The sequence below is a fragment of the Corylus avellana genome, chromosome ca5 (genome assembly GCF_901000735.1).
Source record: "Corylus avellana chromosome ca5, CavTom2PMs-1.0".
Taxonomy (NCBI): domain Eukaryota; kingdom Viridiplantae; phylum Streptophyta; class Magnoliopsida; order Fagales; family Betulaceae; genus Corylus; species Corylus avellana.
In genome coordinates, this window is record NC_081545.1 from 2,271,616 (window position 1) to 2,286,783 (window position 15,168).

The 15,168-nt window shown below is 35.2% G+C and overlaps 2 protein-coding genes across 2 annotated transcripts; both read right to left on the reverse strand.

The window, feature by feature from the left end:
* Positions 1 to 3,026: 3,026 nt before the first annotated feature.
* On the reverse strand, positions 3,027 to 4,771 carry LOC132183036 (7-deoxyloganetin glucosyltransferase-like). The gene is made up of 2 exons (XM_059596427.1): positions 4,202 to 4,771; positions 3,027 to 4,108 (listed from the first exon to the last, which is right to left on the reverse strand). Exons 1-2 carry the CDS (start codon positions 4,722 to 4,724, stop codon positions 3,237 to 3,239), a joined length of 1,395 nt encoding a protein of 464 aa, XP_059452410.1. The 5' UTR covers positions 4,725 to 4,771; the 3' UTR covers positions 3,027 to 3,236.
* Positions 4,772 to 7,818: 3,047 nt separating this feature from the next.
* LOC132182376 (7-deoxyloganetin glucosyltransferase-like) lies at positions 7,819 to 9,645 on the reverse strand. The gene is made up of 2 exons (XM_059595606.1): positions 9,117 to 9,645; positions 7,819 to 9,013 (listed from the first exon to the last, which is right to left on the reverse strand). The coding sequence occupies exons 1-2, from the start codon at positions 9,628 to 9,630 to the stop codon at positions 8,082 to 8,084; spliced, it is 1,446 nt and encodes a 481-aa protein (XP_059451589.1). The 5' UTR covers positions 9,631 to 9,645; the 3' UTR covers positions 7,819 to 8,081.
* Positions 9,646 to 15,168: the final 5,523 nt, after the last annotated feature.

Here is a 15,168-nt window from a genome sequence, read left to right on the forward strand (position 1 = left end):
ATTCAGCCGCCATTGATGAGGGGTCATTGGGTCAATAGCGGCGACTTTCAGGGTCGCTGCCATTGACATGAGAAAAAATAAAAAAATAATAAAAATAGGTCTCGTCGCCGCTATTCGGTAGACAACAGTGACAACTTTAAAAGTTGCCGTTAAGGAGAGGTCAATGAGAGTCGCCGCTATTGACATGAAAAAAAAAAAAAAAGGTCATTAGCAGCTACCCATTTGATCAATCTAGCTACTCCTGACAATTTTGGCTACAATTCCAACATCAGAAAGCATTGAATATCCTTTATCCCCTTGACCTCCCCTGCATCATTTACTTGACAAGCAAGTAAACCAGAGGCTGCTCCTTCAAATTAAGACAAAAGTTTTTGTTCAAATGTGGCTGGAAGAATTTCTGACAATTTAGTATATTAAACTCTCATGTGTTTAAAGTACATGTTAAACTTTATCCTGTGTCCCACTTCTTTAATTTTTAATTTTTCTGATGGACACTTGAAGGAGAACTTATCTTGCTTTGATAGGTATTGTGTTCATTGACCAATCCGATCTATTCTATACTTGCTGGCAAAGATATTGGGTAAGCAAAATCATTGGAAACGTTTATTAATTATAGAGACTTTTTGAAAGCAATAGCAATTTGAATATTCAATCTTTGGAAACAACACCCTCATCTCCTTCCATCTGTTCCTCTTGAGACTGAAAGATCCAATATTCAATAGCATCACCAGCACAATATATATATAAAAAAAAAATTAATGATGCAATTGATAGTACGGTCAAATTTTAGATCATGAATGTCTATACAAAAGACACAGAATCACATCGGAAATCAGTCAGGAATGACGGCAGAAATATCTCTAATCTTTAAGTTAGCAAAAGGCTTAAAAACTCTTTCTAAGAGAGTTATAGCTACATGATAGCCCAACCATGATTAATAAATAAGAGGATTATTTTTTTTGGGAGGACGAGTTAGGGATTAAAATCTTTGAGGCCCTATAATTATGTTAGAGATATGAATGGGCTTTTGGACTTGTGAAATTGAACCAGAACCAGATGAGCCAACAAACTGATATAATTGGCCTCATCGAGCATTGTGTATTGACTTGCTTGATAACATAAATTTTTTTTTTTTTTTTTTGTAAGTTGATAACAAAAATTTTAAACAAGTGAGAATTGGGATCATTATGAATTTAACTTTGGGTGCTTAATTTGATTAAATGAGGATAAATTTTAATATGATATATGTAGAATTTTTGCAGGGTGGCCGAATTTGTGGAGTGACAGCAAGAAAGATAAGAATATCTTACACAAAGCCACTAAATATGCTAGGAATATATTTAGTACACGAAATGACTATTTCATTATAAAAATTAATAGTCTTTATTAATAATAGAACAAACATGTTCAATAATTGAATTTTGTCCGCAATGAGTTAAGAACACTCGAATGAAGGAGTGGTTGATCAGTACTTCCTCTTGATCTTCTTCCTTTAGTTTTTTCCACCTCTAGCAAGGTATGTCCTTTTGCCAATTGTCCCCCACTTGTGGGATATGGTCCTAGTAGGGTAGTGGCGCCGAGCCCCTTGCACTATAAAAAATTAAATTTTTTCTGACAGACGTTTTCTGACGTGTCAGGTAGTCTGACACGTCAGAAAACGTCCCTGACGGAGCCTTTTTGACGTGTTTCACGCGTGAACATTATAGGTGTCAGAAATGAAAAATTTCTGACATGTCAAGTTTTAACCCGTCAGAAATTATTTTCTGACGTTTTAAATTTGACACGTCAAAAATTTATGACGAGTCAAATTTGACACGTCATAAATTTAAAAAATTAATTATATATATATATATTAAATTTTTTTTTGGATTTTTTTTTTCAATTAAAAAATTTATTATTTTAAATTATTATTTTATTTGAAATCTCTGCACAGCTCCCTCACGCGTGAGGAAGCTGCACCAATTTCTCTTTTCTTTTCTCTGCAAAAGATCCTTTTCTCCTTTTTTTTTTTTTTTTTTTCTCTTCAATTTGTTTCTGCAGATCTGTTTGGATCATGTCTCCATGCTCTCCATTTTCTCAGTACTGTCTCTCTCTTCTTTTCTCTATTTACAAAAACCCAAACCGAAGAAGTCTTGAAAAATCAAAAATCCAAATGAAAAAATCAAAAACCCAAACCTCAAAACCCAACAAATTTTCAAAAACTCAAAAAATCTTCTTATCTTCTCTTCTTCTTCTTCTTCTCTTCTCCTTTTATTTTTTTTTCTTTTGCTTATGTTCTTCTTTCCTTTTTCTTTTCTTCAATCTGCTGCTTCTCTTCTTTTTATCTTCATCTTTTCTTTTTCTTCTTCCTCTAGAGAGGAGCTTCGTACCAGATCAGGGAGATTGAGAGAGGAGAGAGAGAGTGCGAGGAATTTCAAAATAAGAAGAGGGAAGAATAAAATGAGGAAAAAAGTTGGGGAAATAAGAAGGGTCAGGCACAGGAGAGAAAACCAAAAAATGGGAGAAAACCAAAAAAAAAGTAATAGAGGCGTGGGCGATGGGATAGCCAGCAGGCGCTGGCCTTCCCAAGGCCACGCCTGACGTGCCTGGCACATCAGGATTTATATATATATATAAAAGTTATACTTATAAATATAAGTTATACTTATATCCTATAAATATAATATCATCAGAAATTTTTAAATTTTAATTTTATTTAAATAAATTGTTTAAAAATTAAATTTGATTAAATTTTACTGACGTGTCAAAAGTTGACACGTCAGTAAATCCTGACATGTTACTTTTGACATGCCAGTAAAATATTTGTTGATGTGCCAGTTTTAGCATGTCAGCATTTACTGACGTGGCAAAAAAAGACACTATTTGCCATGTCAAAAAATGACCTGTTTTTTGTAGTGTTACCTACTAGCAGGCTGAGGCCGTTATAAGATGTGCGGCAGTGCGGCACTACCTGCTCTCCAAGAAGGTAAGGGCGTAGCTTGATTCTTCGCCAAAAATATTGGGGCAATTGGGATGAGGTGGAAGTATAGTGCCAATTACAAAGTATTATTAATGTTAGAAACTAACTCCTATAAGATAATTCTTGAAAAATTAAAAGACAACGTATTCAACTAGTAATATATGAAATTATGAAAATATAAAATGAAAAGACATTTGTTTATTTGAAATGAAAAGACTATGCCCAAAATTTTAAATGATAAGACCTTTTTCATTATTATCACTTTCTTCTAAAACTTCTATCCTTTTGATAAAAGAACATCATTCACCAACTTGTCGAAGTTGATGGATGAAGACCCATGTGGACCAGTGGCCTCTTCGGCCAATTTTTTCCACTCCATGGCCTTTTTCTTCATTTTCTTGCCTTTGTTTCCCTCCATCAACTCTCTCACAATCTTCTCCACTTCCCCTCTCTTGGCCCCATTATCAATCTCAATGCCAATGCCCCATTCATTGCAAGCATACTTACAGTTTATGGGCTGATCCCCATGGAATGGGCAACAAATCATGGGCACTCCTGCACAAATGCTTTCAATAATCGAATTCCACCCGCAGTGAGTTAAGAACCCTCCAATGGAGGAGTGTTTAAGCACTTCCTCTTGAGGGCACCAACTTGTTATTAGTCCTCTTTCTTTAGTTTCTTCCACAAACTCAGGTGGCAAAATCGGTGATTCACCGACAACTAAATCATGCCTAATTATCCACAAAAACTCGAACTTGCTATTTGCTAGTCCCCAACCAATCTCAACCAACTGCTGTGGTGTCAAGACAGTGACACTTCCAAAGTTCACATAAATTACTGAGTTGGGTGCCTTAGAGTTAAGCCAATTAAGGCACTCAGTCTCTTCTTTCCACATGCTATACCCAGTTGATTTCAGAGGGTCTTTGGGTAAGTGATTAAGTAGTAGTTGCTGAGGGCCAATGGCATATACACAAGGAAACATGGGGGAGAGAGCATCCAAAACCTCCTGCTCTAATGCGTCAAATGTGTGAATAACGATTCCAGAAGTTTTAGGAGCTCTCTCTACTACTTCAACGGTCAATTTGAAGACAGGATTATTTGGATCTGATGTAATAGAAGAATCTGGGAGATCTCTCAAATAATTCTCATCTGCAAAAATAAATAATTTTTTTTTTTTAGTTTGGAAACTTATAATCAAAGATAATATTAGAGATGGTCCAAGATTTCAAAAGGGTGTTATACCTTTAAGGGGTGTGAAGCCTTCTTCACTAAGACGAGGAAGATGCATAAAACTCTCTATACAGCAAGCTGAGATCGTGAAGAGCATTACAATAGGGATCCCAAGCTTTTGAGCAACAGGTTGAGTGAATGGCATGGCACCATCTGAGATGATGCAAGTGACTGGAGGATTGTTTGAAGAAGTTGCAGTACTTTTGAGTTTGAGGAGGATGTCTGAAAATGGAACCGAGAAGTTTTGCAAAACGGTCTCGCAAAGAGCATCACGGTCTTGGGTAGCGTTGGGATCCGATGGAGGTAGGCTGTCTGAAATAGTTTTGAATTGGAAGTCAGGCAACCCATCTAAGGCGTTGGGACCTCCAGATTTCAGAAAACGTTGATGATTGAACTCTGTGTTCACAAAGGTTATGTGAAAACCTTTGGCGTGGAGAAGCTTTGCAAATTTGAGCATGGCCTTTATGTGGCTTTGCATTGGGAATGGAATACAAACTGCATGAGCCTTATCAGCTTCTGCTATCTTTGAATCCATTTCCTTCTCTCTATCTCTGCTCTAGTGCTCTGTGAATATATATGTTCCATGATATGTATATATATATATATATATATAAAGATCACAGATCACCCATTTTATCAATTTATCTATTCATCTCAATTGTGGCTACAATTCGGACCTTATCCTTTACATATCATTTACCAGTTACGAGACAAATCAACCAGAGGCTGCCAGCTCCTTCAAATGGGTAACGTCATTGCAGACGTCTATTATTTGTCCAAAATGTCACTGTAAACCAAAATGTCATTGTAAACGTCGGCATCTTCGAAAACAACACCCTCAAACGTCTCCTTCCCATCTGTTTCCCGAGACCCAAAGTGAAAGACCGTTTTAAAAGAAGCTCAAGGCATCTTAACACTTTCTTAAAAAAAAAATTTCCAAATGATTTGGACCACGTTCATTTAAGAAAATATATATATATATTTATTGAATGGATCAAATTGTTTTAAAAAATAAATTAAAAAAAAGTTGTTGAGATATCTAATATTATTTATCCGTATACTAAAATCTAATATATATATTTTTTAATTATTTTATAAGTAAAAAAAAAACACAAAAACTATATATATATAAAAAGGTGAGTGAAAAGTGTAAACCTATGTGAAAAAGTTTGAGAGTCTAAAAATGCGTTTAACACTTGAAATTTTTTTTTTTTGTTTTTTTAAAAAAAGAGTACATGTTTGATAAAACAAATTGAAAGTGCTTTTAAGGGTTCAAAAGCCCAAAAAATTTTCAAAACACACTTTTGACAAAAGCTAAAAAATAAAGTTTTTGCTAAAAAGTGTTTTTTTTTTACTAAAAACTATATTTTTCAAACATGATATTATTTTTTAATATTATTCAAATAACCAAAAAGTAACTTTGATGAGGCTGCAAGAAGTGTTCTAATTAATTATTTAATGGGAAAAATATGAAAAGCCCCCAAATTACCATTCGTTTGCAATATAGCCCCACCAATGTTCGAAAGGTACTAAAGTAACCCCAAAACTACCAAAATGTATCAAAATGACCACTTATTTTTTTTTATATTCATATAATACCCATATTCTTTTAACAAATAAAATAATAAAATAATTTTTTTTTTTAAAAAAAAAAAAACCCGTGGCGGATAAAAACAAAAAAAATAAAGTTTTCTGGAATAAATAATAAATAATTAGTAAATGTAGTTAATCTAAATTACAAATTGATTCATGTCGTATTAAAGTAAAATTAAAGATATGGTTCTTGAGATATTCCAAAAAAAAAAGTACTAAAGTAGCCCATCAAACTACCAAATTGATTTTACTTTAATACGACATGAATCAATTTATAATTTAGGTCAACTACAGTGAATAATTATTTATTTATTCCAAAAAGCGTTTTTTTTTTTTTAATTTCTAAAAATTTGTTTGGTTTTTTTTTTTTTTACAATTATTTTATTGTTTTATTTGTTAAAAGAATAAGGGTATTATAGAAATATAAAAAATAAGTAGCATTTTTGATACATTTTGGTAGTTTGGGGACTACTTTAGCACCTTTTAAACACTTGGGGCTATATTGCAAATGATTGATAGTTTGAGGACTTATTTAATTTCAAAGATGGATGCTGAAATCACCTCAAACTATTATTCAAATTGCTATAACTTTCAAAAAAATCTCTATAATTAATAGATGTTTGACGTTGCTTACACAATATCTTTGCCGATAAGTATATAATAGATGGTATCAAAAATTAGAGTCCTTATTGACCATTACCCTTTACGGCAGCAATAAATAAAATTGGTACCTAACAACTACCAATGCAAAATGAGTGTGGGTGGCCTATGTGAGACGACCATTTTGGCATGAACCTTGGCTTTCACGAATTGGGGACTTTTTCACTCTTGCACGTCCCATGCTTGGGTGTTTGGTGGAAGAGAGATAAAACCTAAAGGACCTTTGTTTATGCACATAATGGAAAAGTCGCTTTCTAACAAGCTATTATTATTTAGACAGAGCAGGTGAGCCGAGGCGGGAATGAAAAGGACCACCACCACCATGCCCACGTGGAAGATAAACCCACCCCAATAATTCAAGCCTCCGACCACTCCTCCTACTTTCGTTGAATGACTGAATAGGCAACCTCCTCCTAGTCCTAGAAGATCCGTTTCGTCCTATTCAATAACTCTAGTGGTGTGTTTTCGTCATTTTATTGATAATTATGAGAAAAGTATCATCATTTAAAAATTTGAACATACGCTGCATCTGTTTGATACTTTGATTGCTGCCCAAGGGTTTGACTTGCTATGCTCTGCATCTGTTCATGGGAGAAAATTCAACTAAATTTAATATGAAAATAAATGACTTCATTTACCACATCTAATAATTCCAGATAAAAATAAATGACACTATTCTAAAAATATCATTATTTTGAACTTGGAAGGGAACTAACTCGTAAAATTTTAATATTTCACATATGGGAAAGCGTATCCCTCTTCCAATTTTCCTTTTTGTAAATACTCTTTAATATTTGAACAAGGATTTTCTCCTCAAGCCCACTCTAGTTTTCTTTTTCTTTTTTTTTTTAATACCTTCAAGCATCTCATAAATATATAAACCTACTTAACTACTGCGCTCAAAAGAAACAATATCAAAGATACACAGGAACCTCTTCCAAAAGAACATGTTTTGGTCGTTGGAAATTTTTTTTGTTACAATTTGGCTCCCCTAAAGCTAAATTCCTAGTTTCGTCCATGCTTGGAATGGTTGTGACGCAAGACAAAGGAAACATAAAAGAAAAGACAGAAAATAAAGATCAATTGAATCAATTGATAAATTCCAGTCTTGTTGGCCAACAATGGAGTTTTAGCAACCTTAAGGCCTGCAACAACCCTAGCCAAGGTCAGTTTTCTCTTCTCAAGGCTGATCGGTTGGATGCTTGGTATATCAATAGAGACCTGCAATTTTTTCAATTATTGTCTATATCATTTGTTTAACTCTTTTTCAAATTCACCACTACAGATTCAATGTTAGATTTGAAAAAAGTAAGATGAAGTTGGATAGGAGAAAGAAAAATAGCATTTCTCATATCAATATGAGACTACCGCTGCCAAGCATGAAACGTAGACCTTGAATCATAGAATATTGGGGCAATTGGGATGAGGTGGAAGTGTAGTGCCAATTACAAAGTATTATTAATATTAGAAACTACATTAATAATAAAACTAACTCCTATGTAAGATAACTCTTGAAAAAATAAAAGACACAACCTCTTCAACTCACCTAGTAATATATGAAAATATGAAATGAAAAAACTATGCCCAAAATTTTAAATGATAATACTTTTTTCGTTATTATCACTTTCTTATGAAACATCTATCCTTTTGATAAAAGAACATCATTCACCAACTTGTCTAAGTTGATGGATGAAGACCCATGTGGACCAGTGGCCTCTTCGGCCAATTTTTTCCACTCCATGGCCTTTTTCTTCATTTTCTTGCCTTTGTTTCCCTCCATCAACTCTCTCACAATCTTCTCCACTTCCCCTCTCTTGGCACCATTATCAATCTCAATGCCAATGCCCCATTCATTGCAAGCATACTTACAGTTTGTTTGCTGATCCCCATAGAATGGACAACAAATCATGGGCACTCCTGCACAAACGCTTTCAATAATCGAATTCCACCCGCAGTGAGTTAAGAACCCTCCAATGGATGAGTGGTTAAGCACTTCCTCTTGAGGGCACCAACTTGTTATTAGTCCTCTTCCTTTAGTTTCTTCCACGAATTCAGGTGGCAAAATCGCTGATTCTCCAACAACTGAATCGGGCCTAATTATCCACAAAAACGTGAACTTGCTATTTGCAAGTCCCCAACCAATCTCGGTCAACTGCTGTGATGTCATGACAGTGATGCTTCCAAAGTTCACATAAATCACTGAGTTGGGTGCCTTAGAGTTAAGCCAATTAAGGCACTCAGTCTCTTCTTTCCACAAGCTATACCCACTTGATTTAAGAGGATCTTTGGGTAAGTGATTAAGTAGTAGTTGCATAGGGCCAATGACATATATGCAAGGAAACAAGTGGGAGAGAGCAGCCAAAACCTCTTGCTCTAACACGTCAAATGTGTGAACAATGATTCCTGAAGCTTTAGGAGCTATCTCTACTGCTTCAACGGTCAGTTTGAAGGCAGGATCATTTGGATTTGTAGTAATAAAAGTATTTGGGAGATCCCTCAATTGAATATCTCTCATACCTGGAATCCAGTCTATAACTGTGTCTAAAAATCCATTTGTTAAATAACTCTCATCTGCAAAAAGAAATAATTTTTTTTTAGTTTGGAAACTTGTAATTAATAATAATATTAATGATAATCCATGATTTCAGTAGGGTTTTTCCTTTTTGTGTTATACCTTTAAGGGGTGTGAAGCCTTTTTCCCTAAGACGAGGAAACTGCATAACACCCATTAAACTGCAAGCAGCGATCGTGAAGAGCATCACAATAGGGATTCCAAGCTTTTGAGCAACAGTTTGAGTGAATGGCATGAAACCATCTGAGATGATGCAAGTGACTGGAGGATTGTTTGAAGAAGTTGCAATACTGTTGAGTTTGAGGAGGATATCTGAAAATGGAGCCAAGAAGTTTTGCATAACGGATTCGCAAACAGCATCAACATCTTGGGTATCCGATGGAGGAAGGCTGTCTGAAATAGTTTTGAATTGGAAGTCAGGCAACTCATCCAAGGAGTTGGGACCTCCGGATTTCAGAAAACGTTGATGGTTGAACTCAGTGTTGACAAAGGTTATGTGAAAACCTTTGCCATGGAGAAGCTTTGCAAATTTGAGCATGGCCTTTATGTGGCTTTGACGTGGGATTGGAATACAAACTGCATGAGCCTTTTCACCTTTTACTATCTTTGAATCCATTTCCTTCTCTCTCTGATCTAGTCCTCTGTGAATATATATATATGGCTACAATTCGGCCCTTATCCTTTATCCCCTTGACCTTGAACATATCATTTACCAGTTACGAGACAAATTAATATGCACTTATGCACTTAAACCAGTGGCTGCCAGCTCCTTCAAATGGGTAACGTCATTGCAAACGCTTGTCCGTGAAAAATTGGACCGGTTCAGGCTTCCATGCGGTTCAAAAAAGAACCGCGTATCTGCTGTAAAATCTTCAATGGTCTAGATTTAAGAGCAATTTATTGAAATGTGAAACCCAAAGACAGTGTTAAAAAGAAACATACGCCGTTAAACACCTCCATTTTATGGGATAAATGGGAATTAAAATATTTCAGGAAACATTAAAGGGGAAGTGGAAAATAGTAAATACGTCCCCGGATCTTCCTTCTTCTTTCTTCATGGCTTTTGGGTTCAGCGACGAGGAAAACACCTCCCCGTATCTTCTTCTTCTTTCTTCGTGGCTATTGGATTAAGCAAGGAGCATCATAGTTCTTAAACTCCATGCGTCTCTCATAGTATCAAAAGAGTTAGGACCCATCTCCGTTGTTTGAAAGCTCATGAGCTTTGTTAACACAGTTTAACGATCTTCAGAGCGTCGTTCGGGTTGTTAACAGGTAGATCATAGTATGACATGGAGTGTAACAATAAAATCCCACGTTGAATCGGGACTTTTTGATTCGGCTTTCTTGTTGTATAAAACATTGAGTGTTTCCCATGATAGTTTTACTTTTCCAATGGTAAATCAAGTTGTTTCAATGCTTCAGAGGGATCAGGAATATAATATTTGGGGAGATCGAGTGTTCTGTCTCAATAAGAATGGGTATTGGATTTGATGTTCATTTTTGCTATACAATGATTGAAGTTACGAGACAAATTAACCAGAGGCTGCCAGCTCGTTCAAATGGGTAACGTCATTGCAGACGTCTATTATTAGTCCAAAATGTCATTGTAAACGTCTGCATCTTTGAAAACAACTCCCTCTCACGTCTCCTTCCCATCTGTTTCTGGGACCCACATGTCTGTATACTAAAATCTGATTTTTTTTAATAATTATTTTATAATTAAAAAAAATACACAAAAACTATATATATATAAAAAATAAAAAAAAAAATTAAGTCGAAAGTCAAAACCTAAGCAAAAAAAATTTGATAGCCTAAAAATGCGTTTAACATTCAAAAAATTCATTTGAAAAAAAAAAAAAAATACATGTTTGATTAAATAAATTGAAAGTGTATTTAAGGGTCCCAAAGCCCAAAAACGGACTAAAACGCATTTTTGGCAAAAACATAAAAATAAAATTTTTGCTAAAAATTGTTCTTTTTTTTTTACTTAAAAGCTATATTTCTCAAACATAACATCAAACATGCTATTCATTTTTGACGTAAGGGGTTGATTGTTAACAACTTAATTAACAACCTCACCTTTCTTGGATGCTATTCACTTTATTTTATTTTTTTTAAAAAAATTAACATCAAAATATTCAATTTTTATATCACATCATTTGTTTTTTCACTATTATACAATAAAAAAATCACTGCAAATAAAGATTTTTCACTTTTCAATACAACTTTTTCCCTTCTTTTATACCAATCATTATTCTCATTTTTTTTCCACAAAAAACACAAATAGTATCTAGGTAAGAGCACTCTTTGCCGTCTCACCAAAACAAGTTTTTGGTTATTTTGGTAAAGCAATTTTGTGAGAGTGTCTAAAATCTTTCATTTTCGGCCTCACCATTTTATCAAAATAAAATGGTGAATGAACCGTACTCACTATCTTTAGGACTTTTTTGAAATTGCGTTTAAGGGGCTTAAAAGTACTTTTAACGCACAAAAAGTATGTTTGAAGAAAAAACTACTCGTTTGGTAAAAAAATTAAAAACCCTTTTAATGTCTAAAAGCCTAAAAGTTGCTAAAAAACACTTCTGAAAAAAGCTTTAAAATAAAGCTTTTACCCAAAAATGTTTTTTGATTTAAAAGCTTTGTTTCTTAAACGCAATAGTGAGTACTATTCACTCACTAAATAAATAACAAAGAATATAAATTTTATCTCTCATTCCCTATTCTTTCAAAAAAAAAAAAATTAAAAAAAAATATTAGGGAAGTCTTTAAAAAATAATATTTAAATGAATTAGTGAAAGTTGATAGTTAAAATAGTGAGGTTGCCGTGGTGCTATAAAAAAAGTTGATAGTTAAAATAGAAAAAAATATACTTTTTGTTATTTTAGTGAGTAAAATTTGATGAATCTGTAAAAATGCTCTAAAGAGAGTTTAACAAACAACCCCTAATTAATTATTTAATTTTGTGCTAAATTCATTCGTCATTGATCACTTTCGGTCTCAGAGGAAACAAATAGGAAGGAGACGAAGGTGTTGTTATTCAAAGATGGAGGATGGAATTTAGTGAAGGTTGGATATGCTTTAAGTCAACCGATTATTAAAATTGTTATCGTTTCCAAAAAGTAGTTTAACAAACTACTCCTAATTAATTATTTAATTTTGTGTCAAATTCATTGGTCATTGATCACTTTCGGTCTTAGAGGAAACAGATCGATAGGAAGGAGACGAGAGTGTTGTTATTCAAAGATGGAGGTAGGGCTGGGTATCGGTCATATCGGTTCGGTTAATGGGCTTATCGGTCAGTAACCGATAAGCTATCGGTTAGTAACCGATAAGCTATCGGTTAACAAAATCCTAACCGATTACCGACCGATAAGAAATGTTACCGAAAATTATTGATCATATCGGTAATAGGTTAATTGGTCGGTTAAATCAGTTTTTTGTGAGCTTTTTTTATAGCTTTTAATTGGTTGCTAATTGAGCTAAAAATTAATTGTTTTGGAAGCCTAAATACGTTTTGTTGGGCTAAAGCCTAAAATAACTTATTAGAAATTAGTTATTTTGGGGTATATTTTTGGCTAAAATAGCTTATTCAAGCTTTTTTTTTATATTGATCCACTACAATATAAAATAAAAACCAAAACGACGTCATTTTGGTTTCAATAATAAATATAAAATTAAAAAAAATTAAAAAAAAATTAAAATAATTTATCGATCATATCGGTTTTTCGATAACAAATTATTAACTAACCGATTACCGACCGATAAGCTTATCGGTACAAAATTTTTAACCGATTACCGACCGGTTACTATCAGTTCGGTTAAATTTGATAATAAGTCAATAATCGGTAACTAGTTAATTTACCCACCTCTAGATGGAGGATGGAATTAAGTGAAGGTTGAATATGCTTTAAGTCAATTGATTATTAAAACTACTATGGTTTCCAAAAAGTAGATTAACATACAACCCCTAATTAATTATTTAATTTTGTGTTAAATTCATTCGTCGCCATTGATCACTTTCAGTCTCAGAGGAAACAGATAGGAAGGAGACGAAGGTGTTGTTTTTTTTTTTTTTTTTTGAGGGAAATGATAATCACTTCATTCAATCAAAAAGAAAACGGCCTAAGCCTTACAAAGATAGAGCCATCTGCTCTAAAAAAACAACATCTGATATACAACTAGGGGACTCCTCCAACCATACTTGAGTTTCTGAAGACCTAATTGCATATTTAGCTAGACCATGGGCTACAAAGTTAGCCTCTCTCTTTACATGCCTGATATTCCATTTGTTTAGAGACCCTAGAATCCATTTAATATCATCAATAATTTGCCCGTATCGTAGCCAGCTTTTTTGGGGATCATTTATCGCCTTCACCACTTGTAGTGAGTCCCCCTCAAGGAGCACATCATTTATTCCCACCTCCCTGCTAAACTCCACAGCTCGTAAAGCAGCCATTGCCTCAACAGAAATTGGATCATAGAGAGCCATAACAGGTTGGCTTAATGCAGCCATGACGTTTCCTTTTTCATCTCTTATTATAACCCCCACTCCCATTTTTTGCTCCCCCTCTGCTGTAGCTGCTGTAGCAGCATCCCAATTAATCTTGTAAAAACCCTCTGGTGGAGCTTCCCATCTTTGTTGTATCGGCTAGGAAAGGTCATGAGCATCCGCTTGTCTCTCATTTACCTGACGGTATAGCTGGAGCTGATCTATGGCCTGCCTTGCGATTGTGCTAGGATGTGAAAAAACATCCCCGTGCACCACCTCATTGTGTCGCTTCCAGATTCTTTTAGCAACCATAGCGAACAGCTCCATCTCTTCTCTCTTTACCGACCCCATCAGGTATTCCACCAGCTCACAAAAGTTATTACCACCCGATCTGCATTTTTGGAGCTTGTTATTGCTGACACACCAGACATCCTGAGATGATGGATAGTCCCAAAGTATATGGTGGGTAGTTTCGACAGCACTGCAACAGAAAATACAAATATCATCCTCAACCACTTTCCGCTTCTTGAGATTATCTTTTGTCGGCAGAATTTTGTTACAAGCCCTCCATAGAAACACTTGGGCTAAATGTGGAACCTTCAAACCCCAAATCATCTTCCATACTGCCTGCGTTCTCACCCCCGTAGAACATTCTCCCTTCAATCTATCTAGTCTTTCCTTCTCGAGATGATACGCACTTTTTACCGAAAACTCTCCTGAATTTGTCGCACGCCAAATCATCTTGTCGTCGTGGTGATGTCTGCTCAGTGGGAGGTTACAGATCGCAGTAGCTTCCTCCTCCCCAAAGCTCTCGAAAATATAGTGCCTATTCCATTGCCTCGGATTTTCCTCCATTAATTCAGCTACCAATGCGTTCTCCCCGATGAGTGAATTACATGTCTGAGTGGTGTAAGTGATTGGCAAAGGAATCCATTTGTCTCCCCTAATCTGAACAGATGTCCCATTGCCTATGCGCCAGATTAATCCTTCTTCAAGCAGTTCCCTTCCAACCAACAAGCTCCTCCAGGTGAATGATGGCTTACTCCTCAAATTTGCTAACAATAACGTCCTTGTGGAGTAATATTTAGCTTTGATAATCTTCGCTGCCAAGCTGTAGGGATACTGCAATAAGCGCCAACATTGCTTCGCTAAGAGAGCCTTGTTAAAGCAAATGAGATCTCTGAATCCCAAGCCTCCCACATTTTTTGCACGTCCCATTCTCTCCCAACTCATCCAATGTATCTTCTTGTCGTTCTCCTTGTGACCCCACCAAAATTTCTGCATCAGTTTATTTAGCTCCTTACACAAACCTGATGGGAGCAAAAAAATACTCATACTATAAGATGCTATTGCTTGGATCACTGCTTTGATTAGAACCTCCCTTCCAGCCTGAGAAAGAAATTTTGTCTTCCAATCCGCCACCCTCTTCATTACCTTTTCTAGCAAACTCTGAAATTCCCGAGTTCTAGATTTACCCACCAACGCCGAAAGCCCCAAATAGGTATCAAACCTTTGTGAATCAAGAACTCCTACAACCTCCAGAATTCTATCTTTTGTTTCTTGGCTTGTATTTCGGCTAAAAAAGACCGATGTTTTATCGTTATTTAGCCGCTGCCCCGACGCTTCCTCATAAGCCTCCAGTACCCCCTTTAAGCAGTTCCACTC

Coding starts and splice junctions, on each gene's coding strand:
- LOC132183036 (XM_059596427.1), bottom strand. CDS start 4,724: ATGGATTCAAAGATAGCAGAAGCTGATAAGGCTCATGCAGTTTGTATT. Junction 4,109..4,201: donor AGGCTTCACACCCCTTAAAG/GTATAACACCCT, acceptor TTATTTTTGCAG/ATGAGAATTATTTGAGAGAT.
- LOC132182376 (XM_059595606.1), bottom strand. CDS start 9,630: ATGGATTCAAAGATAGTAAAAGGTGAAAAGGCTCATGCAGTTTGTATT. Junction 9,014..9,116: donor AGGCTTCACACCCCTTAAAG/GTATAACACAAA, acceptor TTCTTTTTGCAG/ATGAGAGTTATTTAACAAAT.